Source organism: Hippopotamus amphibius, chromosome 10 (genome assembly GCF_030028045.1).
Source record: "Hippopotamus amphibius kiboko isolate mHipAmp2 chromosome 10, mHipAmp2.hap2, whole genome shotgun sequence".
NCBI classification, from domain to species: domain Eukaryota; kingdom Metazoa; phylum Chordata; class Mammalia; order Artiodactyla; family Hippopotamidae; genus Hippopotamus; species Hippopotamus amphibius.
In genome coordinates this window covers 71,870,641-71,898,074 of record NC_080195.1, presented here as the reverse complement: position 1 = coordinate 71,898,074, position 27,434 = coordinate 71,870,641, and the positions used below count along the sequence as shown (strand labels likewise).

Genomic DNA, 27,434 nt, shown 5'->3' with positions numbered 1-27,434 from the left:
TTTATTAAAATGATCTACAGAAAAAATATTATATTTGTCTACAGGCATTAGACATTTACAACGGTCCTCCACACCTTGGATTCTCTATTTCATTCTCCTCACTGTTGTGCCACTTGTTTCCTATGCACTTCTCATTGTTTTCTGGCCTCAACTCTATCACATAATGGAAATTGCTCCCACTAAAGCCATTGAAAAATCTCTTAAGTTCCACACTCAGTGACATCCGTTTACTCCCTGTCCTACCAGAGCATTTATTTTGGCAATTGGCACTATACTTTTCTTTGCTTTTCTTGAGTATCTTTCTTCTCTTTATGTTCATAACACTCAGCTCTCCAGTTTCCCCTGCTTCTTGGATCATTCTGTCTTTTTGGTCTTCCCCTATCTTTCATCACTGCCAGCCAGGGATACTAGTTGCTGCATGAAATGATTTTTTTAAAAGAAATTTTCTCTAACAAAAAAATGCTAGTTATATTAGAAGAATCAGCTGGGAAAATGGGCAGCAAGAGATTAAAGCAAGGAAGTCAGTCATCAGTCAAAATTATGTCCCAATATTAGTTCCATTAGTTCCACCTTAGCAACCAATATCTCTTTGGTCCTTGATCCTTTGTCACCTTCTTTCCAAATTCCAAATCCTGTGTGGTTAAGTTTGATTTTTACCAACCTATGTCAAATTCCATCACTCTAGGTGCAAGGGGAATGGAAAAGTGAGTTTCCATTTCTTTTCACTTCCAGAGTAGGTGGTGGACTGCCTGCCTCCAAGATTATGCGGTAGAAAAGAGGATCAGATGTTGACTACCTTCAAAACGGCATATATCCTTTATAACAACTTTAATATACACTTTTAAGTTTCATTCTTCATCTTTCTTCTCTATACTTGGTGCACACTCTCCAATGGATAGGTCTTACTTAGGTACGCCTTAAGCTACCCTCAATGACTCCCAAGCAATTATTTCTAATATGCTCTAGTAGACTCATACACAATGTATGTATTACCTGGATGTTTAGAGTACACTGTCTCCAAAACTGGCCCCTGCATTTGAGTTCTCAATCAATTTTTGATGAAAATCTATCCATTTACCAAGTGACTCCTCTGTTCTTCGCTGAATATCCCCTTCACATCCAATATGTCACCATGGTAGTTACTCTATGTTCTTATTTCTTTTGCACCAATCTCTTCATCCTCCTTATCACTCTTAATGCCATTTCACCTATGGACTAAGTAATCCATATGTATTTTAATTACTTGGGGGAACAATTTAATAATGCAGATTATTAGACTTCATTCTTGACCCTGTAGATCAATCTCTACAATAACACCTCACAGTCTATTATTTTCCACAAAAGTTCCTTAGACAATTCTGATGTGTAATTTGGTTTGGAAATAACTGGACAATAGTAAAAGCTCAATGACTAGTATTCCTTACTAAAACTACTCTCTGCAGCCTATTTTCCACTCTACCTTACATATACATATATAACATATATTAAATTATGTATAAAGATACATATTAAATCTTACAGTGTTACTTCTATCTCTTATTTCCAGTACACAGTTATTACCTGATGAATACTGTTCAAGATCCTTCTCATCCCATTCATTGTATTAACTAAACCCTTCAAACTTCTTTTCCCTACACACTATATCCATGTCCCAGACACAATTTCCCTATTAAACTGCCATATCTTATTCCCATAAATTTAGCACATATTTAGAATGCCTTTTATTTTTAAAAAATCTCTTCATTGTTTCACATTTTTTAGATTTAAATAATTGTGTTTATTTCCATTCCCACAAATAAATCTCATACAAAGTAGGTAATAAACATAATTAAGAGATAATTCTGATGTAAATGTTTCCAACTCTCTTTCCTCATATTTTCATGTTATACTTTCTTAGTAACTTTTGCTTTCTTTTACTCTATGTATTTCAGGCAACACCCAGTGAGAACATGGAAAAGAAAAATGTAACATTGCTGATAGAATTTTTTCTCACAGGACATACATATCAACCAGAGTGGTAAATCCCCCTGTTCTTGGTGATATTTCTTATCACTGTTGGGAACTTTGGTTTGACTGCTGTGATATGGAATGACCTTCACCTTCACATTCCTATGTACTTATTATTTGGGAATATGGTCTTTGTGGATGCCTGGAAATCATTCACAGTGACACTAATGATGCTGGTTAACTTCTTTGCCAAGAGCAAAATGGTCTCTTTCTCAGAATGCAAGATACATTTTCGTTTTCCTCTGCAATCAGTGTAACCGTGGAATTTTTATTTTTTTAATTTTTCCTGCTGGCAACAATGGCATATGATTGCTATGTAGCCATATGCAAACTATTACTTTATCCAATAACTATAACCATTTGACTTTGAAATCCACTGTTAGTTTGCCAGTCTTAGGTGATCTTTTCCACACGATAATTCATAATGTTTTTTTACAAATTAACTTTCTGCAATTCCATCACAGTACATCACCCTTAGTACATCACCTGTACTAAGGGTGACATTCTACCATTGTTTAAGGTTTCCTCTACTGACCCTTCCATTAATTTCTCTGATGGTATTGATTTTCTCTGAGTCAATGTAGGTGTTCACCATTCTTTTCTTTTCTCCTATACTCTTATTCTCTTTACAATCTTAAAAAAAGAAGTCCGTACAATGCATAAGGAAAGCCATCTCCACCTGTGGAGTCCATCTGTTGTCTCTTTGTACTATGGGCCTCTTTTCTTCATGTACGTGCACCCTGGATCTGCATGAGTAGATGCTCAAGATATGATGGATTCTCTATTTTATACTGTCATAATTCCTTTGTTAAATCTAATTATCTACAATCCAATAAATAAGAAAGTCATAGATTCACTGACAAAAACATTAAAGAGAAATGCTTAGAACTCATACTAATATCTGTCCTTTCTCATTAAAACAGTCATATAATTGTGGAGATCAGATCTGCTATTTGTAGATTAGTGTTTAAGGTTTTTTTCCTCTTATAATTGCCCTAGAGTTTAATGACTCCCCCTAAGATGGGTGTTCTAGTAAACACCTTAAAAATGTGTATGTTACTAAAAAACATGAAAACACAGAAAAATTTAATCATTTTCATGTCATATTAGAATAATTAGAGGAAAACAAATTAAAATATTTTACACATGTATTCTCAATGTGGCTTCATAAATGCATTAAGCAATATAATAGTGTAATTAAAAAATTGAATATGATGTCTTTGATAGTAATAGAGCTGTGCAGCCTAGAGACTTATATTACATTTAACTCTGTAGTGAAGGCAGGACTGTGTTTGAATGAACAGAGGCCAATCCCAGGAATTTGTGTCTATGAGTAAATAGAAGAGAGAATTGAAATGAATCTAACAGCACAAATACGTCAAATGAAGTAAAAGTGCATGGCTTGTTATCAGTCTTGTGATGAGCCCAGGGAGATTACTAGGCCTATGATGGCTACTGAATGTCAGATCAGCTTCCTAAATTTCTTTCAAGACAATCGCAAGTATCATATACCTAAAGTGGATTAATCTTGTTCTACTTAGCAGGAGGATTAGCTCTTGTGATATATTGGGAGAACCCCTTTAGGTAGATGTTTGGATTAATGATACAAACAATATAAGTATTTACACAAAATATCACTATTATTTCCAAAGGTGCAGGTCACAAGATTAGCTCAGGTCATCTGCCCTGTTTTTGTTTCTGAGGGACATCCCCAAGCCTCAGAAATGGAGTGAATAAATCACTGTCTAGGTCTTTTTAATATTTGTCACTAGATTTTCCATGTTATTGCATACTGCCCTAGTTTGTTATTTTCTGTTGCTCTATAATATTCCCACTGTTCTGATTTTTTCCTGTAAGTTGTGTAAATTTCTGTTTGTTCACAAACTGTTATGATCCAAAGCCTGTATTTCTAACATAAGCAACTGGTGTATATTTCTTTGACAATCACAAAGGTTTGCTTCCCTAACTGGCCTTTTGTTTGAATGAAATGGTTAGCATCAAGCTAAGTATACAAGTATGGTGTGTTACCTGCCAAGTCACTTTTTAGGTTGGATGGGTATGAAATAGGCACTGGGGGTCAGAAATCAGACTTCTTATGTAGCCTTCTCTTGAAGGCCATGTGCCTAATCTACAGATTCTACTGCTCTGATGTATGTTTCAGAAAAACCCACACTAATTTATGCCTTCCAAAATTCACCAAAAACTCCCCTTCACTGATGTGTTCCCATTCTCATTTCTGTTAATATTTATTTTTCATTTTTGTATATCATATATGTCATTGCAGTGGAATGTTGTGAAAGATGTAAAATATAACCCCATACAAAGCCTACATTTTAGAAGATACTGTCCAGATATCTTTAACAAAAGAAACTATGAAATGACATGTATTATTTAATGTTACTGAGATGTAAAGGATGATATCACAATTCTACATTCATCCAGTTTTCTGAAACTCTGCTGATATTGGATGAAACCACTCCTTGGAAATACTAATAATACAATAGAAATACTCTTTATTACGAAGCTGTATCAATTTGTAAATCTTGAGATTTAAGAGAATTCATAGTTCCTCTCTCTTTATGTACATGGATAAACATTTTTTTCTCCTCATTTTACATACCTTTTTACAATACCTTGTGTGGTTGGGAAGTTGATGACAACATTATCCTGTACTGTGTTGAAAGAATCAACACCCTCAGAAGTTAAGTAAAAACAAACACTAGCAAACCTAGAACAGTATTTCTCAGTCTGAGTTGTGAACTAGGTAGGGTAGGATCTATTAGTATATATATTAGGTATGTGTGACTCCTCTATAATCTAGGTTTTTAAAAAAATTTTTTTTCCTCTAATATAGGAACTTGAGTGGGGTTCTCAAACTTTAGTTTGCCTCAGAATCATCTGGAGGGCTTGTGGAAAGCAGACTAATAGGGTCTGTCGTGAGGATTTCTGTTTCAAATGCTACTGCTGTAGGTTTTGGACCACACTAGATAACCTCTCTTTAAAATAATCAATGAAGATAGAGACACCAGTCAAAATCGAGTTTCTATACCTTCTCTACTAGTCTTTCTCATCAAGCACTACTTGGACAGCACTATGCAAATATTTTAAAGGTTTTTACTCTTGGTTATACTTCTCTCCATATTTGGGGCAGCTGGATACAGATTTTGATGCGGCATTGTTTCTAAAGGATAAAGAATTGTGGACTTTTTAATAAAATTTTATGGGGAAATATAACTGACAGTGATGATAGCCAATCAAAATTCAATGTCAAAAAAGATAACGGGAAATACATATGTTAATTGGAAAAACTAGTGTCAGGCAAGATCAACTTTTGGACCATCATTTCTTTTTTTTTTTTTTTTAATTAATTAATTAATTTATTATTTTTGGGGCATACACCAAGTTCGATCAACTGTTTTTATATACATATCCCCAAATTCCCTCCCTTCCTTGACTCCCCCCCCTAGAGTCCCCCCACCCTCCCTGCCCCAGTCCTCTAAGGCATCTTCCATCCTCGAGTTGGACTCCCTTTGTTATACAACAACTTCCCACTGGCTTTCTATTTTACAGTTGGTACTATATATATGTCTGTGCTACTCTCTCGCTTCGTCTCAGCTTCCCCTTCACCCCCCGCCCCATCCCAAACCTCGAGTTCTCCAGTCCATTCTCTGCATCTGCTTCCTTGCTCTTGTCACTGAGTTCATCAGTACCATTTTTAGATTCCATATATGTGAGTTAGCATACAATATTTGTCTTTCTCTTTCTGAAATACTTCGCTCTGTATGACAGACTGTAGTTCTATCCACCTCATTACATATAGCTCCATCTCATCCCTTTTTATAGCTGAGTAATATTCCATTGTATATATATGCCACATCTTCTTTATCCATTCATTTGTTGATGGGCATTTCGGTTGCTTCCATGTCCTGGCTATTGTAAATAGTGCTGCAATAAACATTATAGTACAAGTTTCTTTTGGGATTATGGCTTTCTTTGGGTATATGCCCAGTAGTGGGATTACTGGATCATATGGTAGTTCTATTTGTAGTTTTTTAAGGAACCTCCAAATTGTTTTCCATAGTGGCTGTACCAACTTACATACCCACAAACAGTACAAGAGAGTTCCCTTTTCTCCACACACTCTCCAGCATTTGTTGTTTGCAGATTTTGTGATGATGGCCATTCTGATTGGTGTGAGGTGATACCTCATTGTGGCTTTGACTTGCATTTCTCTGATGATGAGTGATGTTGAACATCTTTTCATGTGTTTGTTGGCCATCTGTATGTCTTCTTTGGAGAAATGTCTATTTAAGTCTTCTGCCCATTTGTGGATTGGGTTATTTGCTTTTTTGGTATTCAGCTGCATGAGCTGCTTGTATATTTTGGAGATTAATCCTTTGTCCGTTGTTTCATAGGCAATTATTTTTTCCCATTCTGAGGGTTGCCTTCTAGTCTTGTTTATGGTTTCTTTTGCTGTGCAAAAGCTTTTAAGTTTCATGAGGTCCCATTTGTTTATTCTTGATTTTATTTCCATGATTCTAGGAGGTGGGTCAAAAAGGATCTTGCTTTGATGGATGTCATAGAGTGTTCTTCCTATGTTTTCCTCGAGGAGCTTTATAGTGTCTGGCCTTACATGTAGGTCTTTCATCCATTTGGAGTTTATTTTTGTGTATGGTGTTAGGAAGTGTTCTAATTTCATTCTTTTAAATGTTGCTGTCCAATTTTCCCAGCATCACTTATTGAAGAGGCTGTCTTTTTTCCATTGTATATTTGTGCCTCCTTTGTCAAAGATAAGGTGCCCATATGTGTTTGGGCTTACTTCTGAGTTCTCTATTCTATTCCATTGATCTTCCTTTCTATTTTTGTGCCAGTACCATACTGTCTTGATCACTATGGCCTTGTAGTATAGTTTGAAGTCAGGAAGCCTGATTCCACCAACTCCATTTTTCCTTCTCAAGATTGCTTTGGCTATTCAGGGTCTTTTGTGTTTCCATACAAATTGTAAGATTTCTTGATCTAGTTCTGCGAAAAATGCCATTGGTAATTTGATCGGGATTTCATTGAATCTGTAAATTGCTCTGGGTAGTACAGTCATTTTCATGATGTTGATTCTTCCAATCCAGGAACATGGTATGTCCCTCCATCTGTTTGTGTCGTCTTTGATTTCTTTCATCAATGTCTTAAAGTTTTCTGTATACAGTTCTTTTGCCTCCTTAGGCAGATTTATTCCTAGGTATTTTATTCTTTTTGTTGCAATGGTGAATGGGAGAGTTTCCTTAATTTCTCTTTCTGCTCTTCCGTTGTTCGTGTATAGGAATGCAAGAGATTTCTGCACATTAATTTTGTATCCTGCTACTTTACAAAACTCATCAATTAGTGCTAGCAGTTTTCTGGTAGAGTCTTTAGGGTTTTCTTTATATAATATCATGTCATCTGCAAAGAGGGACAATTTTACTTCTTCTTTTCCAATTTGGATTCCTTTGATTTCTTTTTCTTTTCTGATTGCTGTGGCTAAAACTTCCAAAACTATGTTGAATAATAATGGTGGGAGTGGACACCCTTGTCTTGTTCCTGTTCTTAGAGGGAATTCTTCCAGTTTTTCCCCATTGAGAACGATGTTGGCTTTTGGTTTGTCATATATGGCTTTTATTATGTTGAGGTAATTTCCTTCTATGCCCATTTTCTGGAGAGCTTTTATCATAAATGGATGTTGAAATTTGTCAAAAGCTTTTTCTGCATCTATTGAGATGATCATATGGTTTTTATCCTTCAAGTTGTTGATATGATGTATCACGTTGATTGATTTGCGTATATTGAAGAATCCTTGCATCCCAGGGATAAACCCCACTTGATTATGGTGTATGATTTTTTTAATGTGCTGTTGGAGTCTGTTAGGTAGTATTTTGTTGAGGATTTTTGCATCTATATTCATCAGTGATATTGGTCTGTAGTTTTCTTTTTTTGTGACATCTTTGCCTGGTTTTGGTATTAGGGTGATGGTAGCCTCGCAGAATGAACTTGGGAGTGTTCCGCCTTCTGCAATATTTTGGAAGAGTTTGAGAAGGATAGGTGTTAGCTCTTCTCGAAGTGTTTGATAGAATTCGCCCATGAACCAATCTGGTCCTGGGCTTTTGTGTGTTGGGAGATTTTTAATCATTGCCTCAATTTCCGTACTTGTGATTGGTCTGTTCATGGTTTCTATTTCTTCCTGGTTCAGTCTTGGAAGATTGTATTTTTCTAAGAATGTATCCATTTCTTCCAGGTTATCCAATTGATTGGCATATAGTTGCTTGTAGTAGTCTCTCATGATCTTTTGTATTTCTGAGGTGTCCGTTGTGACTTCTCCTTTTTCATTTCTAATTCTGTTGATTTGCATCTTCTCCCTTTTTTTCTTGATGAGTCTGGCTAATGGTTTATCAATTTTGTTAATCTTCTTAAAGAACCAGCTTTTAATTTTATTTATCTTTGCTATGGTTTCCTTCCTTTCTTTTTCATTTATTTCTGCTCTGAACTTTATGATTTCTTTCCTTCTGCTCACTTTGGGGTTTATTTGTGCTTCTTTCTCTAGTTGTTTTAGGTGTAAGATTAGGTTGTTTATTCGATAATTTTCTTGTTTCTTAAGGCAGGACTGTATTGCTATAAACTTCCCTCTTAGAACTGCTTTTGCTGTGTCCCATCGGTTTTGGGTTGTTGTGTTTTCATTGTCGTTTGTTTCTAGATATTTTTTGATTTCCTCTTTGATTTCTTTAGTGATTTCTTGGTTGTTTAAGAGTGACTTGTTTAGCCTCCATGTGTTTGTATTTTTTGCAGTTTTTTTCCTGTAATTGATATCTAGTCTCACGGCGTTGTGGTCTGAGAAGAAGCTTGATATGATTTCAATTTTCTTGAATTTGCTGAGGTTTGATTTGTGACCCAAGATGTGATCTATCCTGGAAAATGTTCCATGTGCACTTGAGAAGAAAGTGTAGTCTGTCGTTTTTGGATGGAATGTCCTCTAAATATCAATTAAGTCGAGATGGTCTAATGTGTCATTTAAAGCTTGTGTGTCTTTATTTATTTTCTGTTTGGATGATCTGTCTATTGATGTAAGTGGGGTGTTCAAATCTCCCACTATTATTGTGTTACTGTTGATGTCCCATTTTATAACTCTTATCATTTGCCTTATGTATTGAGATGCTCCTGTATTGGGGGCATAGATATTTACCATTGTGATATGTTCTTCTTGAATGGATCCCTTGATCATTATGGAGTGTCCTTCCTTGTCTCTTGTAATAGTCTTTACTTTCAAGTCTAATTTGTCTGATATGAGTATTGCTACTCCAGCTTTCTTTTGACTTCCATTTGCATGGAATATCTTTTCCCATCCCTTTACTTTCAGTCTATATGTATCCCTTGGTCTGAAGTGGGTTTCTTGTAGGCAGCATATAGAAGGGTCTTGTTTTTGTATCCAGTCAGCCAATCTGTGTCTTTTGGTTGGAGCATTTAATCCATTTACATTTAAGGTGATTATTGACATGTGTGTTCCAATTACCATTTTCTTAATTGTTTTGGGTTTGTATTTGTAGGTGTTTTCCTTTTCTTGTGTTTCCTACTTAGAGAAGTTCCTTTAGCACTTGTTGTAAGGCTGGTTTAGTGGTGCTGAATTCTGTTAACTTTTGCTTGTCTGGAAAGCTTTTGATTTCTCCCTCAAATCTGAATGAGATTCTTGCTGGGTAGAGTATTCTTGGCTGTAGGTTTCTCTCTTTCAGGACTTTCAGGATATCCTGCCATTCCTTTCTGGCCTGCAGAGTTTCTGTAGAAAGGTCAGCTGTTATCCTGATGGGTTTTCCCTTATATGTTGTTTGTTGCTTTTCTCTTGCTGCTTTTAATATTTTGTCTTTGTGTTTAATTGTCGTTAGCTTGATTAATATTTGCCTCGGTGTATTTCTCCTTGGATTTATTTTGTATGGGACTCTCTGTGCTTCTTGGACTTGGTGAATTATTTCCTTTCCCATGTTGGGGAAGTTTTCCAATATAACCTCTTCAAATATTTTCTCAGACCCTTTCTTGCTTTCTTCTTCTTCTGGGATGCCTATAATTCGAATGTTGGTACGCTTAATGTTATCACTGAGGTCTCTGAGACTGTCTTCTAGTCTTTTTATTTTTTTTTCTTTTTCCTGCTCTGTGGCGTTTATTTCCCCCATTCTATCTTCCAACTCACTTATCCGTTCTTCTGCCTCCGTCATTCTGCTGGTTATAGCATCTAGAGTATTTTTAATTTCAGTTATTTTGTTATCCATTGCTGTTTGTTTTTCTGAGTTCTTATGAACTGTTTCTTGTACTTTATTTTGTTATCGAGATTTTGTATCATTTTTACTATCATTACTCTAAATTCTTTTTCAGGCATTTTTCCTATTTCCTCCTCATTTATTTGGTCTTGTGGGGTTTTTTCCTGCTCCTTTGCCTGCATGGTGTTTCTTTGTTTCCTCATAGTTGTCCAAACTTTTGGGGTTGCTTGTCCTGGTGATAGAGGTGTTTATAGAAGACTGTCCAAGCCTCAGACTAATGTCCAAGTATTGCATTAAACAAATATTAAGTCTAGGAAACACATACATGTATAAGACACACGATTACTGCATCCATTAGGACATAAGGCTCTAGAAAGACCTGACAGAACCCCAGTGTGCTATCAGATATTCAAAGAGAAACCCAGCAGAAATTGACAACTGAAACAGAACAAATCAGAGACAAAAGCAAAAGCAAACAAACAAACAAATAACACCTTACACATACAAACATTAATCCAGGGAGATTTTGTAAGCTAGAATCAAATATAGAAAAGAGCCAGAGTACCACCAGACAGAATGGAGATTCTCAGAATGTAATTAGACAACTGTACTAAGAACTAAGATAAAGAGAAAAACCTAATATTAAATACCAAGGCGGTGCGTCATCTGTAGAATAGAGCAAGGAGTCTGAGCAGATCGATAGTGTTGCTTTTAAGTATGTTAAGATAAAATAAACTAAAAATGGCTGGAAGAAAGGGGAACAGAAGAGCGTAATGTGGTTGGAAATATGCAAATAAAAAGAAAGGAATAGAAATGTATAAAAGATAGGGATGAAAGGAAAGTATGAGAGATATATTGTTCGTACTACCAAAAACTTAGCTAGATATAGAAGTACATAAAAAGGCAGAAAAAAAAAAAAAGAATAAAAAATATCATTAAAAAATTATGTTATAAAACTTGTAGATCTCTTAGGGCTAAGATCATATTTAATAAAGAAAAAAAAGAGAGAGAAAAAGAAGAGGGAAAGAAAAAGAAAATCCAGAACTGATCCCAGAATGGACCAGTCAATAGGAATTGATACTAGTATTTCTGTTTCCTTAGAGTCTCAGCTTTAAGTGTCCTTCTATTCGCCTTGGGTTTTTTTGCATTATTCTGTTACCAGCAAAGGTTCCTTTATTGTTCAACTGTAAGCGTCGGTGTGTGGGGAGGGAGAGGGTACAATAGTGGCTCCTTCCCCTGGGAGTGAGTGAGCAGTGGTGCACTGTTGTTTCAGTCGGGCTTGGAGGTGCCTGTTGCAGAGGGATGCTGGTGGCTCAGGCGTAAACAGAAAGTCTTAGAGTTGGGCCTCTCTCAGGTTTTTTGTTGCTGTTGTTGTTGTTTTTTCTCAACAGCCTCCCTCCTGCATTCCAAGGGGTTTTAATCTAGCCCCGCCCGAGTGCCTGAGGGTACTTGTTATCCCTGAGCGCCTTAGGTGGCCCACAGGGCGTCTTTCCACTGCCTGCTCCAGGCCCCAAAAGAGAGAGAGAGGCTATGCGCGCGGCTCCTCCCCACCGCCTGTGAGCCTGCAGCCTCCAGCCACCATCATGGCCGGGCAGCTCTCAGGGGCAGGCACTCCTCACCGTGGACCTCTTCCCTCCTGTCCTCTCGGTCCGTCACCTTACTGGCAACAATGTTTCTCACCCTGAACCGGCTCTCCGTTTCCCACGCTCCTGCTCCCGGACCCTCTGTTCAGCTGTGGATCGACGTCCCGGTCTGGGAAAGCTAAGCTGCGCTGTGGACCATCCGTATGCTTCTCACTCCCTCCCGTCTGCCACAGCTCCGCCGCTTCACCCTCTTTGAGCCGTCGTAGATGCCTCCTTACCGGTCATGTCAGGCTCCTTGCGGTCCATTCCGGCATCTGAGGCCATCTGCTGGTGTTCAGCTGGTTCTCTGTGGGAATTATTGCGTCCTTCAGTGTATTCCCAATGCATCTGTGGAGAGGGAGGCATTCCATGTCCCTCTACTTCGCCGCCATCTTTTTCCTCCAAGCTATACTTTTATAAGCACCTCAGCTGATCCTGAGGCTCTGCCCAGTTTTGGACCATCATTTCAAAGGAATTTCATGTACAAGAAATTACTTCAGCTATTAGTATGGAGAAAAATTGTTTGAGAAGCCATCTTCTAAACCTTATTTGAGGGTAATAGATCACAACTGCCTCATATTTCCCTCTACTTTTCAGTATAAAGAAAGAAGTTCACTAAATGTACAGCAAGTATTTGTATTACTTAGGAGTCAGAATTGTCCAGCGTAAAAGAACCAGTAGGATATACTGTGTGTGTGTGTGTGTCTATCTATCTATGTATTTATACAGATCAATCTAGATCAATGTATATATAAATCTGTATCTATCGGCACCTACATCTATATGTAAAGACATTTATTATAAGACATTGGCTTACATGATTATGGAGGCTGAGAAGATACACAATCTGCTATCTGCAAAGTAGAGATGCAGAAAAGCTGATGATACTTCTAAGCCTTGAGAATAGGGAAGCTGATGGTGTAGATATCAACCAAAGTCTGAAAACCTGAGAACCACAAAAACTGAGGGCAAAATAACATTGATGTTCCTATCAATCAGTCTTCCTCTGACTTTTTGTTCCATGAAGGCCCACAATGGATTGGATAATGGCCACGCACAAAGTGTCTGGCCATCACCTTGACTCTGCTCACTACTTCAATATTAATAACTTCCATAAACACCCTCAAAGACACAAACAAAATAATGTCTAACCAGATATCTGGGCATCCCTAGGCCACATCAAACTGACACATAAAATGAACCATCACAATGCCACCTGTTATCAACTTGGCACCCATATACAATTCCTTAAACTCTACTTAAACTTCAAATGAAGACAACAGCACCCTTGGGCCAAGACGGCAAAGTAGGAAGATCGTGAGTTCACTTCTTCTCCTAGGCACAACAACATTATAACTATTTAGAGAACAACTATTGATGAGAAAGAGTAGAATTACCCGAACGGATCTACTACGACTAGAGATATAAATAACAAATCACAAGATGGGTAGCAGGGGCAGAGTCATGGTGTAATTAAGCCCCAGGTGGGCAACACACAAACAGGAGAATAATTACAATTATCAAGGTTCTCTCCAAGGAGCAAGGGGTCTCAGCCCCACATCAGGCTCATCAGCCCAGGGGTCCTGCATCATCAATCAAGGCCCCAGAACAATTGGCTTTGTAGGTCAGTGGAGCTTACTTTCCTGAAACCCGGAGCACTGTGGGAGATAGAGACTTTACTCTTAAAGAGCACATACTAAATCTCACATACTCTGGGCCCAGGGCAGAAGCCATAATTTGAAAGGAGGCTGTGTCAGACACATCTGCTGATCCTGAAACCTCTCCCAGAGAGGCAGGAGGGAAGTGGAGCTCACGCTGGGGATGTAGACACTGGTGGTAGCCATTATTGCAAGCTCATTCTACCACATGGAAAATATCACATGGCTCTGCCTGCCAGAGGAGCCAGGACTTGGCCTGGTATGCCAGTGTGCAGGCACCAGACCCATAAAACCTGGGGCCTTACAGCCAGACAGCCCCAAAGCCAGCAAAACCCACTAGTGAATAGGTACCAGCCCTAGAACCACACATGCCAGCAGGACAAGCATTAATATTATTAAAATGACCATGCTATCCAAGGCAATCTACAGATTCAAGGCAATCCCAATCAAAATACCAATAACATTTTTCATAAAACTAGAACCAATAAAGTTTAAATATGTATGGAAATACAAAACACCTTTACTAGCCAAAACAATGTTGAGAAAGAAGAACAAAGCTTAGAGGTATTATGCTTCCTGCCTTCAGACTATACTATAAACCTACAGTCATCAAAACAGTATGGTTCCAGCACAAAAACAGAAACGCTAGATCAACAGAACAGAATAGAGCATCCAGCAATAAGCTCATGCACTTATGGTCATTCATCTATTACAAAGGAGGCAAGAATATACAATGGAGAAAAAGTCTCTTCAATAAGTGGTGCTGGGAAAACTGGACAGCGACATGTAAAAGAATGAAATCAGAACATTTTCTTATACCATTATAAAAATAAATGCAAAATGTATTAATGGCCTAAATAAAAGACTGAAAATCAGAAAATTTTTAGAATAAATCATAAGTAGAAAACTCTTTGACATAAATCATAGCAATATTTTTTCTGGTCTATCTCTTAATGCAGAAGAAACAAAAGCAAAAATAAACAAATTGTCCTAATTAAACTTAAAAGATTTTGCACAACAACAACAACAAAAAATGATCAACCATATTAAAAAAAATGTCAGAAGACCTGAATAGATACTTTTTTAAAGTGGACAGAAAATGGCCAACAGGCATATGAAAAGATGCTCAACATCTTTAAAGATCAGAGAAATGAAAATCAAAACCACCTCACACATTTCAGAATTACTATTATCAAAAAGGCCACAAATAACAAATGTTTGTGAGGATGTGGAGAAAAGGGAACCCTTTTTGTGGGAACATATATTAGTGCAGCATTGTGGAAAACAGTGTGGATGTACCTCAAAAAAACTAAAAATAGACAGCTATACGACCCAGCAATTCCACTCCTGGGTATATATTTGAAGAAAAGGAAAACACTAATTTGAAAGAAACATGCACATCAACAGTCATAGCAGCATGATTTACAATGGTACAATGGCCGAGATATGGAAGAAATCTAAGTCCATCCACAGATGAATGAATAAAGAAGATACACACACACACACACACACACACACACACACAGAGGAATGAAATTCTGCCATTTACAACACCATGGATGGATCTGAAGGGTATTATGCTTAGAGAAATAAGTCAGAAAAAGACAAATACTTTGTTATCACTTATATGCGGAATCTGAAAAATAAACAAATGAAGGAAATATAATAAAACAAAAACAGACTCACAGATACAGAGAGCAAACTAGAGGTTACTCATCAGAAGAGGCAAAGGTGGAGGGGTGAGGTGGGGCTAGGGTGTTAAGAGGTATAGATGATGATGTATAAAATAAATAAGCTATAAGGATATATTGTACAGTCTAGGAAATATAGCCAATATTTTATAACTTTAAAAGGAGCATAATTTATAAAAATTTTGAATCGTTGTTCACCTGAAACTAATATAATATTATAAGTAAATCAAATATACCTCAATAAAAAGGACAATTGCAAGGTTATAATTCCACCTAACATGATACACATATGCTGTGTACAATAAAATCTCTCATAGAGTAGGAGGCAAAAGGTTTATGCTTCTCAATATCTCATGCTTAAACACTATAATGTCAATTAACGATGCTCAATTATGTGATATTTAGTCAAAATATATTATGGTAAGGGAATAGTTTTATATAAAATACAAAGATACTTGCTACACACACACACATAAACACACACACACACACACACACACACAAAAACACAAATTCTTACCAAACAAAACAAGAAATACTTGGGGCTTTTCTCTGCCAGATCACATGGTATTTATAACTTCCTTCTTCCCCTACCCAGTCTACATTCCCTTTGACTTCAGCAAGTACTGAAGTAGCCATTGTTTTTTATCTGGTAGGGTGACCCAAATCTTCATTCCAAAGAGTCTGGGCTGGTAGAAGTCCTGCCCAATTGGTGTTGAAGTTTTCCATTGACCTTAATCACAGGAACTAATTGTACTAAGACATGCCCTAAGGGATCTTCTTTTTACTGCGTTTCCTCACCCCATTGTGGAATAGTAGTCCTACATCCCTTGGTTCAGAATCAGCCAGCTCAGCCAGCACAGTTATTCCCTACTTTCCTGCTGGTTCAGAGGAATGAGGAGCCCAAAACGACCCAGTGGCAGCCTTAACTTTCAGACCAACGGACACACTGTTTTGTGTGCTAGTGGAACATTCCTACCTCTATCGCTAAGACCTCTTGACCATCAGAGCATAACATCTGGGAGCATGAAGCTAAAATAATGCTAGTGAGTCATTAGGAGTAATAGTGAGTGGTACCACGTCCATTTCCACCCCTTGATTCCTGAACCTGTGAATCCTAGCTATCTGAGAAACAGTACTATGTATTCGATGCTGATTTAAAAAATGTACAGCTCTCTGAAGAACTTTGATCCCGCGTGGTATAGCATACAGGAAGTTCTGTAACTGAGTTCTAAAAATCCATTCCATTGTCCTCTCAAATTAGCTGCTTCAGAATATTAGGGAACAGGATAAAACAAGTGAATTTCATAATCATGGGACCATTACCACATTGCATCAGCTATGAAGTGAATTCCTTGATCACAGGCAATGCGATGTGGAATACCGTGACAGTGGATCAGGAATCTTGTAAGTCCACAGGTGGTTGTTTTGGCAAGAGAATTGCCTACAGGGGAGACAAATCTGTATCTAGAGTAAGTATCTATTCTAGTAAGGGCAAAACACTGACCCTTCCGTGATGAGAAATTGTCAAAGTAATCAACCTGCCACCAGCTTGCTGGCTAATCACTCCCATGAATGGCTCAATACTGGAGACTCAGTGTTGGTCTCTGTGCTGGCAGAATGGGCACTCAGAAATGCCCTTAGCCAAGCTGGCCATGGTAAGTGGAAGTCTACGATGCGGAACTCTTGCATAACCTCCATTCCAACCACCACTGTCTCTTTTTCATGCCATTTGGTTATGACAGGGATGGTTAGAGAAAGATGTTGACTGGCGTCCATAGAATGGGTCATTCTATCCACTTGATTATTAAAGTCCTCCACTGCTGAAGTCATCCTTTAGTGAGTATTCACATGGGATACACATGCCTTCATAGTTTTTGTGCATTTACAGAGATCCATCCACATACTTCCTCCACAGATTTCCTTGTATCAGTTTTCCAATAATATTGCTTCAAAGTCTCTTACTACCCAGCCAAACCACTGACTAAAGCACATGATCATTATATCATAAATCTGGCCATTTTTTCTTCCAGACAAATGAACAACCAGGTGGACTACTGAAAGTTTTGCCCAAAGGGGGGCTATTCCAGCATCACTGTCCTACAGGGATGTCACAGAGAGTGGCAGTATTGCTTAGTTGTCTACTCTCAGATGCTGTCTGCATATGGTACATAATCATTGGTAAATCAGGTCCAGGTAACATCTTCCTCTGTCTACTGAGTATAGAGAACTGTTCCCAATGAGGCCACAGTGCAGGCTGGGATAGAGAAGCCAGAGTAGCAGGCATGGGGATCATGGACACTGGACCACTTGTTCAAGTAACTAACTGGTACCCTCAGGGGTTGCTCAGGACAGAGCATGTACATACCTCTTCCATTTGTTAAAGATGTGTCCTTGTACTGCCAGTTTTGTCTTGGTGCATTATGTAACAGCCTCTAATAAGACCCAGTAGCAAGCCAACAAGTGTTTGTCACATGGAGAGAGGTTATCTGCAGTGGATGGCATGGCTTTGCTCCAGAACCAAGTCTGCCTATTTTTTAACTAGAGAGGCCTGCCAAAGGCTCCCAACAGCATCCTCCCTGTCTGCCACCACCACTCCAAGCACCATGGGTTCTGTGGGATCATGTGGCTCAAGTAGCTGAGCAGTTTCATAGTAGCCTTGTCCTTTTGTAAAACCTTCTCCTGTTCTGAGCCCCACTCAAAACTAGCAGCTTTTCTGGACACTGGGTAAATGTGCTGGAATAACACACCCAAATGAGGATGGTGCTGCTTCTAAAATGCGCAGGGGCCACTAGGTGCTGTGCCTTTTTTTGTAGGAGGTGCCAGATGCAACCTCCTTCACCTTAGAAGGTATATCTCCACATGACCCACACGACTGAACCCCTAGAAATTTCATGCAGTTAAATGGGACCTGAATTTTCATTGGATTTATTTCTCACCTTCTAGCACACACATATCTATGAATAAGTCTCCAGTAGTTGCTATTTCTTGCTCACTAGGTCCAATTAGCATAGTGCACAAGTGTGATATCTTGCGTGAGGGAAAGAAATTTCTCAAGATCCCAGAGAAAATATTTATAAATCATATATCTGATAAAAGCTTTGTAACCAGGATATATGGAAAATTCTCAAAACTTAACAATAAGAAATTATAATAATAAATAAATAAATAGAAAAAAAAGAAAGAAATTATACAATTTAATGAAAAAATGGGCATAAATTTGAACAGGTACTCAACTAAACAAGGTATACGTATGTCAAATATGAACACAAAAATATGCTCAATATAATTGTTATTGGGGAAATGCAAAGGAAGACCACAATAAGATACCACGATCCATCTATTAAGATGACCCAAACTGAAAAGATTACTCATACTGAAAGCAACAATGCAGACCTCTGTACTCATCCATAGGCAACAAAATGAGCTAAAAGGTAATTTCACAAAATTTAAGGGGCAGTAATAGTCAAGTTGGGTTATGTTGAAGCTACTAATGTACATCCTACTCCTTACTCCATCCATCTGCTGCGTTTTCACACTGAATTCTATTTGGTCTATGGTGGGTCTTTTTTTCAGGTCTTTTTCAGCTTTCACTATCACAGTTCTAAGGAAGAGGACAAATGATTAATGAGTCTATCAAAACCTATGTCCTTTGCTTTCCCCCGAGCTGCCAATCTAGAGCAAGAGCAGATTAAACATTTTTCTATTTTTCAGACAGCAAAACAAAATATTACCATTTTCATATTATACTATTTTGACATAAAGAACGTCATTATTTTTCTCCATAAATGTTCACTGGCAACTTGACTGTTAATAATTAAAGGCAAATCTGAACATGTAACCACGATGTTCAAAATCCATCAATAGTTTTCGTTTCAGTCGGGGTACAGGACAAAGTCCCTGACCTAGCCTCCAGACCTTCTGTGATCCCACCCAAGCTGGCCTCCCTTTTCCCTTCTGGCCCCTCTTTGCTTCTCTGTTTGCATCCAGCTCCATCTGCAATTTTTTGGTTTGTTTCTATACTGTTTCTGTAATGATCCAGTTCTCTGAGGTAGGTCTGCAAATGAAGGAAGACTCTGAGGATTGCAAATGGGCAGATACATCACCTTGTGAGACCAACCCTGACCTACTGAAACAGAATCTGTATTCTAAGAAAATCACCAGGAGATTCACAGGAATTAAAGTTTGAGAAGCACTGATCTAGTCTACATCCCTGTGGTCTTGCCTTTTGTTTTTCCCTGCTCCTCTCCCTGATCTATGCCTGGTAAGATTTCTTATCAATTTTCAGTTTGGGGAGTTAGGTGTAGATCTGGATGTGAGCTACAGTTTCTATGAGGAGGACAACTTTCTTGTGGTTGGTTTTGAAGGGAATCTAGAACTTTGACCTCATTAAATTCATGTGTAATTAGCTAAGCCAGGCCATACTGATAAATCATCTAAATTCATAGATAAACTGGAGTGTGCCATAAACATGTCGGAAATGTCACCTGTGGTGGAAAGAAGTGAAATTTCAATTGTTAAAACTAGAACTGCCAAAATACTTAATGTTTATGATTTCAGAGTCTGCAATGCCCTGTGGGACAGCCTGGGTTCCTCATAAACGGCCAAGTACATAATGCCCCGTGGAAAGGCTTCGGTTTGTCATAAAGGGAACCTGTGGGTACTATCAGGGGAATTTTAGTTCTTCACTCATTCCTTTTCTGGCAAAAGCATACAGTTTTACAATTGGTTGACTCGTGTTCAAAACAAATTCATATAAACTGCATTTCACTGAGCATGGAAAATAAAGCTTCCAAAATGAATCAGTGTGCAAAATACTACTGCCTGTGTTATTGCTATTGCAGTGCCCTTGTTCTATTTTCTACGTCAGAAAGCTGAATATCGGTGAGAGAGAATGATTTCTATAACATTCATTCTTTTTTATAGAAAATTAAAATATGAAATGTATAATAACTTTGATTTGGTTTATAAGATATCAAAATATCCAGTTTGAAAATGGAAAACAAATCGCAAATAATCTGTATATTCTATTATTGTGAGTAAAATCTGAATGAGCAAAATAGCTCTGAGACCACATTTTACTCTCTAATGAAATATAATTATCTGCTTAGAATAATTATAATGACTCCGTAGCATAAGTTTTGGTGTCTAGATTGTTAAAGAATTTAAAAGTGAGTTTTCAGATTTAGGTCATAATGATTCTTGTCAAAGAAATATTTCTGATAATTGTGTTCAAAATACTTATTCCATTGAAGTAACCAGGCTATCTAGTTAAATTTTAGTTAAATCACTTAAATAGTAACCTCTATTTTGTGACTCACTTCTGACAATAATTTCACTGAAAAAAATATGTACGGAAAATGCAGAAAATGTTTCTGTGGTGCTCTTTTCAGCTTTATGACTTAATAAGTGTTCACACATTGAATTGAAAATTTTGATTAATTTTGGGACTGCATGGAAGAAAGCCCATTCCAGATAAATGTACATTTAACAACTTCAATTATTGTCATTGGTTATTTATATTGCCTGTATTAAATTCCAGTCTGTGGCTCTATTTTTTTTTTTTTATTTTCAGTGTTTACTGCTTTTATTTTATTTTATTTTATTTTTTTAAATTTTATTTATTTATTTATTATTTTTTGGGGGGTACACCAAGTTCAATCATCTGTTTTTATACACATATCCCAGTATTCCCTCCCTCCCTCGACTCCCCCCCCCCCACCCTCCCTCGATGTGGCTCTCTTTTTTTCTGCTTCAAACTGGTAGAAAAGCAAAAGCTGTCAAGTAAACCCAGGAGGAATTCTAGGGAAAGTCACCTCTAATCACAGAAATAACAATGAAACTTGGCAGCGGTAGAATATTTATTAACAAAACAAATTTATACAGTAAAATTAAAATGAAAGCCTCTATTCCATACGCAAATTCCACACAAAAATAAACTTGGGATTCTGAATAAAAGAAAGATAAAGGATTCCCAGTGCTAACTTTAAATGAAAATCTGATTTAAGACAAATATTTAAGCCCTATTTATGTCTTTCCCCTCATTTCATCAAAGACTTTCTCTGATACTTGCTCTCTCCTTCTTTATTGCTTTGTCTTTCCTACACTTATCCATCTGTGCCCCCTCTTCTCTTCTCGCTTCTTCTTTCCTTCTCAGCCCCCAGTTTCCCATTCTGCTCATTTATCCTCTCTCCTCTCAACACCCTCCTCTCTATCTTTTGAAAACATTCATGACATTGTTCCTCATGACAAGAAATTCGTATCTGTTCTCCACATCCTGGATACTTTCTTTTACTCTCCTCACTGCTGTGCTACTTGCTTCCCTTTCATTTCTGACCTCAATTCTATCATGAATGGAAACTGTTTTTACTAAAGCCACTAAAAATCTCCCACACCCAATGATTTCTGTTCACTCCTTACCCTATCAGAGCATTTATTTTGCTTTAAGCACTGTACTTTCCTTTGTCCTTCTTGAGTATTTTCCTCTCTTTAAGTTCCCAACACGCAGCTTTCCAATTCCCTTCTGCTTCTCTGATCACTTTGCTCAGTAGCCTTTTCTGGTCTTCTCTTTTTGTCTGAGCAAGTGTTCCTAGTTGCAAGACAACTCACATTGACAATGCCACTGTTGTGGACACAGGATGAATTCTGGTGTCCTGGTATTGTGCTCTTGGTTGACTTGCAACTAAAAATCTCTTTTGTCCACATGACCTCTTTCTCCCGTCTTCATGCTACAAATATAGTGTAGGTGAGTTTGAGAGGCTAAACCTAGATCTAGTCCCCTCACTCTAGGTTCAAGGAAAAAGTCAGGTTTTAGAATTTTGGATTTTAAAGTGAATGACAGTTTTTGTCTACCACCAAGAATCATGTGGCAGAAAAGAGGATCGGGTATTATCCATCTAATAAACATTATCTGTCTAATAAAATCCATCTAATAAATAAAAATCCATTTATTTTAATATAACTCCCTCACAGTTATTTTCATTACTTCCTTCTTTTTACCTTATGCACACTGCCCACTGTCTTCCGGATAGGTTATACATACTATGCGTTCAGCCACCTCAATATCTCCTAAGTCGTTATTTCTAATAAGCTCTTGTAGTATCATGCTGCTAAGTTTATGTCACTTTGATGCTCAGAGGATGTTCTTAGCAAAAATTGGCCACTGTTTTTGAGTTTTCAATCACAATTTTTGATCATCTACCCAAATACCAAGTGACTGTTTCCCTTTATTAACCAACTCTTCACATCTAACACGTGACCAAGTCCTAGTGACTCTACATTCTGATTTATTTTGATCCCTTTGCCTTCCTCAAAACTTCCGATGTCATATCACACATGGAATAAAAATTTCACATACATTTTAATCACTTTGGGGAGCATTTATAAAATATATATTACTAGATGTCATTTATGACCTACTGAATCAGTTTCTATAGTAATACCTCACAATCTATATTTTGTACCAAAACTCCTCCTGACTATTCTGATGTGTAATCTGGTTTGGAAATCCCTGGACAAATGTCCCAGCTTCCTGATTAGTATTTCTGACACCAGGTTCCTCCCCTTGCGGCCTACAACCAAATATTTACATAAAAAATAAATGGCTAAGGGCCTTCCCTGACAGTCCAGTGGTAAAGAATCTGTCCTGCAATGCAGGGGACTCGGGTTCGATTCCTGGTCGGGACACTAAAATCCCACGTGCCACAGGGCAACTACGGAGCCCATGTGCATCAACTAGAGAGGAGAAAACTCTTACGCCGCTACTAGAAAGAAGCTCATATGCCACAACTAGAGAAATGTCCACATGCCACAGTGAAAGAGCCTGCACACCACAAGGAAAGATCCCACATGCTGCAACGAAGACCAGATGCAGCCAAAAAAAAAAAGTAAAAATAAATAAGTAAAATAAAATAAAATATTTAAAACAATAAAATAAATGGTGAAGCCACTCCTTAAAATTTCTCAATGTTTGCCTACTGCTTGAAAAATAAAATTCAGCATCTTTCACGTGGCATACAATTCATTTTATAATCCAGGCCTTTCTAACATCTTTACTTTTGATGCTAAATTCATGACCTAAACACAGGATTTCTCTACCACACTGCATAGTTTCCCCATAAATTTGTTCATGTTTATAATGTCTATTTTCTCTTCTGCATCTGTCCATTCCTGTAAATACATTGAAATAAAATAACTGCATTTTTCCAATATAAAAATTTTTCCAAATACCTTTCAAATGTTTTAGGAAGAGTAAATAAAATAGAGGACATTCAGGAAAGTATAGAGTTTAATTTCAATTATCTTCACCAATTTTCTTTCTTAAATGATTGATGACTGTCCTTTTTACATTTACTGCATTGCATTTCAGAGGCCATCTATTGAGAATATGGAAACAAAAAATGCAACAGAGCTGACAGAGTTTGTTCTCACAGGACTTACACATCAAGCAGCTTGGCAAATCCCCTTGTTCCTGCTGTTCCTGATGATATACCTCACCACCATCGTGGGCAATCTCGGTCTGATTGCTCTCATCTGCAATGACCCTCAACTTCACATTCCCATGTACTTATTCCTTGGGAGTTTGGCCTTTGTAGATACTTGGTTATCTTCCACAGTGACCCCCAAGATGTTGGTCAACATCTTCACCAAGAATAAGATAATCTCTCTCTCTGAATGCATGGTACAATTTTTTTCCTTTGTAGTCAGTGCAACCACAGAATGTTTTCTGCTGGCAACAATGGCATATGATCGTTATGTAGCCATATGCAACCCGCTACTTTATCCAGTGATTATGACTAACAGATTATGCATGAGAATGTTAGTTTCATCATTTATAGGTGGCTTTTTTCATGCCTTAATTCACACAGGTTTTTTATTCAGATTAACCTTTTGTAATTCTAACATAATACATCACTTTTATTGTGACGTCATGCCACTGATTAAAATTTCTTGTACTGATCCTTCTATAAATGTTCTGGTGGCATTTATTTTCTCTGGTTCAATTCAGGTGTTCACCATTCTCATTGTTCTTATCTCTTATGCACTAGTTCTCTTTACACTTTTAAGGAAGAAGTCTCTACAAGGCATAAGGAAGGCCTTCTCCACCTGTGGGGCCCACCTCCTCTCTGTCTCTTTATACTATGGGTCTCTTCTCTTCATGTACGCACACCCTGGATCTGCCCAAGCGGATGATCAGGGTATGATGGACTCTCTATTTTACACTGTCATAATCCCTCTGTTAAATCCAATTATCTACAGCCTGAGAAATAAGAAAGTCATAGATTCAATTCTAAAACTGTTAAAGAGAAATATTTAGATCTAATACTAATACATGTTCTCTTACATGAAAACAATATAAAATTATGCAGATTAGATGTTGCTATATGTTGATTAGTGTTCAAAGTGTTTTTGTATTCATAACTGTCCTATGATTTTAATGACCTAAGATTTCAATACCCAATATGTTCTTTAAGATATTTGTATATCTTATTAAAAAATAGACATGGAATTTTAATCAAATGTTTATATCATATAAAATAAATAAAGCAGAAATTAAAATGAAAAAACTTTACACATTTGTGTATTCATCAGTGTGGTTTTTAAAGTACATTTATTAAAGGTGAATTAAGCACTAAAATAGTGCTGTACCTCTGTAAGATACTTGATATGGGATCTTTGATAGTAATACATCCTTACAGCCTGGAGCCTCACATCACTTTTAACTCCATACAGTAGGCAACTTTGTGATTGTGTGAACAGAGGCTGATTCTAGGAATACTGCTAGCCGTGGTTAAAAGTCTTTTATCCCACTTTATTTGGTCCCTGGTGATCCTACTTCTTGTGGATTCAATTCTTCTGTGACACAGAGAAATAAAACACAATGGGAAAGCAATGACAAAAATGTGGGAAGGGAGTTAAGACATTGAAGGTCAGGCCAAACCATAAGAGATACTCTTAACTCAGTGTGCTTCTAGGAGGGACTAGAAGAAGTGAGCTGCCTCTCATTGTCTATAATGCCTCTCAAGGCCTTTCTAGCTGTCTGTTTGTTGTTGGGTAATCTGAAAAGCTTTACTAATTCGGGAAGCTAAGAGTGCAGACTGAATAACTAAGTTGGGATGGGTGTGGGAAGGAGAGAAGTGACAGAATAGGAAGGAAACGGGCTCAATCTTCCAAGAATTAAAAGCGAAAAGAAATTTGTAAGATAAAGAAATCAGTAATATGTAAAAGTTATTGGAATGTGTTATTGACAACAAGGGTCTTTAAGAGTGTATTACCAAAATGCAAATAATGTTAGCGGTATGATGTCATAGTTCCCAGTGGGTAGGTGGCACAGACATGAAAACAAGTGAGCAAGAATTTGGATGTTTTCTGCCTTAAAAGTCCCTGAAAGGTGACTTTCCTCATATTCCATACTATTTAAGAATAATAAGTGACTCATTTCCAGGTCCATCTCTGCCTTTCTGCTCTCAACACTGAAATTCCACACACATTCCTACTGATTTCACTAAGGCCTGCACTCTCTAAATTATCAGCCTCTGTGTTTGGTAAGACTCTAGTAGTTTATCCTTCCATCCTGCAGATATTCCCTTCCTTTTCAAACATAATTGCCAGATTAACCTACATAAACAGCACTCTGATTAAATCATACCATTCTTCAATAACTGTTAAAGGATTGTCATATGCTACTAGATTGTAGGCATACATGGTAAATGTATATAGACCTGTACATATACATATGCATAATTATTTATTCATGTGTATATAGATGATATGATATATAAATAAAAGAACAAATATTTGTATATAGATACACATCTATACACAACAGATTTTATAATGTATAAATATTCCTATTTATTTATTTATACTCCACCCTGCATTTGTTCACTCTGACATGATCTGAGGTCCTTTCAAATAAAACCTTAGTTTAACTTAGTTTAACTTGGGAGGCTCTTCTTCCACATCCTCCTCTGATATACTCAAACTGAGTTACTGAAAGCCTTATAGACAAAACACTCTCTCCTTGTTTCATGCTTTTGCTCACACAGGTCTCTTCACAGAGAATCCTCCCCACTCAAATATTCCATCTTCCTTTAAAATTGAAATAGTGGGCTACCCTGGTGGCCCAGCAGTTAAGAATCTGCCTGCCAGTGCAGGGGGCACGCGTTCGATCCCTGGCCTGGAAAGATCCCACATGCCATGGAACAACTAAGCCTGTGTGCCACAACTACTAAGCCTTCGCTCTAGTGCCTGTGAGCCACAACTACTGAGCCCACATGCCACACTACTGAAGACTGCACGCCTAAAGCCTGTGCTCCACAACAAGAGAAGCCACAACACTGAGAAGCCTGCGCACTGCAACAAAGAGTAGCTCCCGCTCACCACAACTAGAGAAAGCCTGTGCACAGCAAAAAAGTAAAGAAATAAATAAAATAAAATAAAACAGAAAATAAAATAAAATAATAAAATTAAAAAAAATTGAAATGGTATCATTTCCTCAAGTTTCCTTTCAAATGTTACAACTTCCAAGATGCATTTCCAGATTATCTCAAAGAAAATAGGAATGCTGACTCACTTCGAGTTTTTAGCAGTTTATTTATTCTTCTTGGCCACACTTGACCTTACATGGTAATATTTTTTATCTGTAAGCTCTTTTAGACTACAATTTATGTCTTTCTGTCTATGGTGTAGGTAGCATAGTAGCTTATATATCTGAGGTCCTAAATGGGAATTAGTGAAATATTTGTAACATTAGAAGGATTGACAGCACAAATACACAGAATGTGTAAGTGTGTATCTCTCCTTTTGCAGCCTGGTAATGAGCCCAGAAATTACTAGGCCTGCATGGGTGCTGCATGCCAGCTCACTTTTTAAATTTCTTTCATGACAATTGCAAATATCACACACCTAAAGTGAATTATTCTTGTCCTTCTTATAAGGAGGATTGAACCCTGGGACACAGTATGACAAAATATCAGGAAGAAGCCCCCTAATTAAGAAGTTTGGCTTAAAGATACAGGTATTTGAAACAAATATCATTACTCTATATTCCCAGAGGTGCAGGTCACAAGATTAGACCAGGTCATCTGTCTTATTTTTGTTCCTCTGAGGGACGACCCCCGAGTCCTAGGACAAAGGGGTGGACTGATTACATTCCAGTTGCTTTTACTCTTCTCCCTGAAGAATCAT

General features: G+C 37.5%; 2 protein-coding genes and 1 pseudogene across 2 annotated transcripts in view; 2 read left to right on the top strand and 1 right to left on the bottom strand.

The window, feature by feature from the left end:
* The window catches only part of GABRR3 (gamma-aminobutyric acid type A receptor subunit rho3), a 725,962-nt gene that overhangs the window by 248,731 nt on the left and 449,797 nt on the right, over positions 1–27,434 (bottom strand). The window lies entirely within an intron of this gene.
* Positions 1,950–2,893, top strand: LOC130829854 (olfactory receptor 5H2-like; annotated as a pseudogene).
* On the top strand, positions 23,632–24,561 carry LOC130830384 (olfactory receptor 5H2-like). The gene has a single exon (XM_057697592.1). It carries the CDS (start codon positions 23,632–23,634, stop codon positions 24,559–24,561), a length of 930 nt encoding a protein of 309 aa, XP_057553575.1.